This window comes from Phytophthora parasitica (genome assembly GCF_000247585.1).
Source record: "Phytophthora parasitica INRA-310 unplaced genomic scaffold supercont2.395, whole genome shotgun sequence".
NCBI lineage: Eukaryota > Oomycota > Peronosporomycetes > Peronosporales > Peronosporaceae > Phytophthora > Phytophthora nicotianae.
In genome coordinates, this window is record NW_008649381.1 from 3,492 (window position 1) to 5,819 (window position 2,328).

The 2,328-nt window shown below is 48.6% G+C and overlaps 1 protein-coding gene across 1 annotated transcript; it reads right to left on the reverse strand.

The window, feature by feature from the left end:
- Positions 1-60: 60 nt before the first annotated feature.
- On the reverse strand, positions 61-2,328 carry PPTG_20261 (hypothetical protein; the record flags this gene model as incomplete). Its single annotated transcript, XM_008918954.1, has 1 exon — positions 61-2,328. A coding segment is annotated over one exon (2,223 nt), but the record flags the coding sequence as incomplete, so codon positions are not given.

Consider the following 2,328-nt stretch of genomic DNA (forward strand, 5'->3'; position numbering starts at 1 on the left):
ATGGTCTGCGTGGGTGGACTGGACTAAGCTACCATTGTCATACTTGCTAGGATTTGTGAGTAGTTGTACTGCTGAATAAAGTTAGCAGTTTTAGTGTATTTGGTTCTAGCTGTCTGGCTTTGACCATGTAGTCTCGCCAGTCACGGGGTTGTAGTAGTATGTAGTACCGTTGCTGTCCTGCATCTCTTGCCATTGACTTGCTGCTATTGACGGTTGGCTCCAGCTTGTCTCTCCTGTTTCCTGGTTGTAGTAGTACATGGCGCCACTGCTTTCGTCTCGGTACTCAATCCAAGTGCTTGGAGTTAGATCAGAGGTAGCCTGAATAATGCCATTGCTCGAGCTTGCAGATAACCTCTCTTCTTCCTCTCTTGCCTTTCGTTCAGTCACTACTTGGCTCTGTTCGCGGATAAAAATCTGCTGGACGATCGCATCAGCTTTTACCCAGTCCTTCTCGGTGATGGCTGCTTCCAGCCAGCTCATATGCTGGTCTCGTGATGAATATGGCACTGGAGACTCACGAAGTTGCTTCACTTGCGTGAACAAAGCCAAGGATATTTGATCTTCCGTGTCGGAAGTGTCGCGAGCACTGCGAGGTGAAAGAGACCACCTCGATTCTCCTGTTACTTCGTTGTAGTAGTAGGTGTTTTGAGTCTCTCGATCAACAAGTTCGACCCATTTTTTGCCAAGAATGCGTGACTTTGACGATCGAGTTGTGAGAGAGCTGCTGCCATCGTCATTGACCTTTTCATGAGCCATCTCGAACCATTTACGAGCCGAAGAACTGGCACTGCGTCCGCTGGCGAACGCTTCGTAGCTGACGTCAAAGTCTTCAGGTTTTTCCCATCGGTATTCGTTAGTAAGTATGTTGTAATAGTAGGTCATGCCGTTGTCTGGATCGGTGTGCTCAGTCCAAATGGGTCGCGACTCAGATCTCGAACTCGTGACAAGTTTTCCGTTAGCGTCATATTCGTACCCATATCGATACTGCCAATGAAGCGAGCGAGAGGTTCCGATACTGCGAGCAGAGCGCCGTGAGTTCATTGTAGTGTCGCCGAGTGATGCATGGACACTTCGAGGTGACAGCGATGCTTTGATCACCCCTGTCGGTGGATGATAAAAGATAATGTACTCGGTCAGCGCATCGACTCGTCTTTCCCACTGTCCTAACACAGGTAAACGGATTTGTGTACTTGCAATCAAACCTTCGGGATCTTGAAGCTGCTCTTCGAGCCATTCCTTCCGCTTGCGAGAGGTCTGACTGTCGGTAAAGTACGCGTTATCGATAGCATCGGGTTTATCCCATTGGTATTCCTCGGTTTGGCTGTTGAAGTAGTACGGAGCTTGAATCATGTCATCAAAAGCTTCGTACCAATTACATGACGAGGAGTGCTGTCTGTCCCCACTGGTACTTTGTCGATCTGAAAAACTGCGGTGACTATGTGGAGGTTGATCAACATTATTGGTTGCAGGTGCAGGTACTTCAATAGATTCCGTCAAGGGCACTGCAAATTGATCTCCGAAAATGTCCATTGCTAGTGGTCGATGCCATCGTGTAGCACCTGTCAGCGCGTTGTAGTAATAGGGTCGACCATTATCGGGCGACACCATTGGAATCCAGCAATTTCCTCCCTCTCGAACTGCTGCTCTTACGCGAAAACCGCGGAATATCTTCTGAATAGTAATTGCCGCACGGCGTTCGTGTCGAACTTTATCTTGCAGTCTCTTCACTCGATTTTCGCGAGTTTTCTTGATGACTCCCTCGGTTAAAGGTTCAAGCTCTCGCCTAACAGCCCGTAACTGTTTCTGAGCGTCGTTCAGACTTGTCGTCAGTGTCTCGTACGCCCGATCATCAAGTGCGATCTCGGTTCGCTTTGCTCGAAGCTGATCCGCAAGCTGAACTTGAAGGTATTGCGTTAGATAACGTTGTGGTGTTCCGGTGATACGGCTCGAATCGTGATATTTTGTCTTGATCTGAAGCGTTTTCTCGAGTTCTAGTGTCAACGAGCGCTCTTCAGCTCCATCGACAGTGATTTTGCGTTGAAGCTGCTCAACTTTATCATTCAAATCAGACACCAGCGACTGGAAACGTGTTTCTTTCGCGAATAATGGTTTTGCTTGATGACGGAAACGTTGTAGCTCTCTCCGAAGCTCTGCCTCACCTCGTCCACGATGGCCTCGTATCAAGCGTTGAATATCTGTAGCAGCTTTCACTCGTTTCACTTGTGACGCTAAAGCCAGCTTCATTGCCTTCATGAATCCTCGGGAGGCGTGTATACGATAAGCAGCCTGGATCGAGTGAGCAGCCTCGTTCTCACGAGCACGCAACTT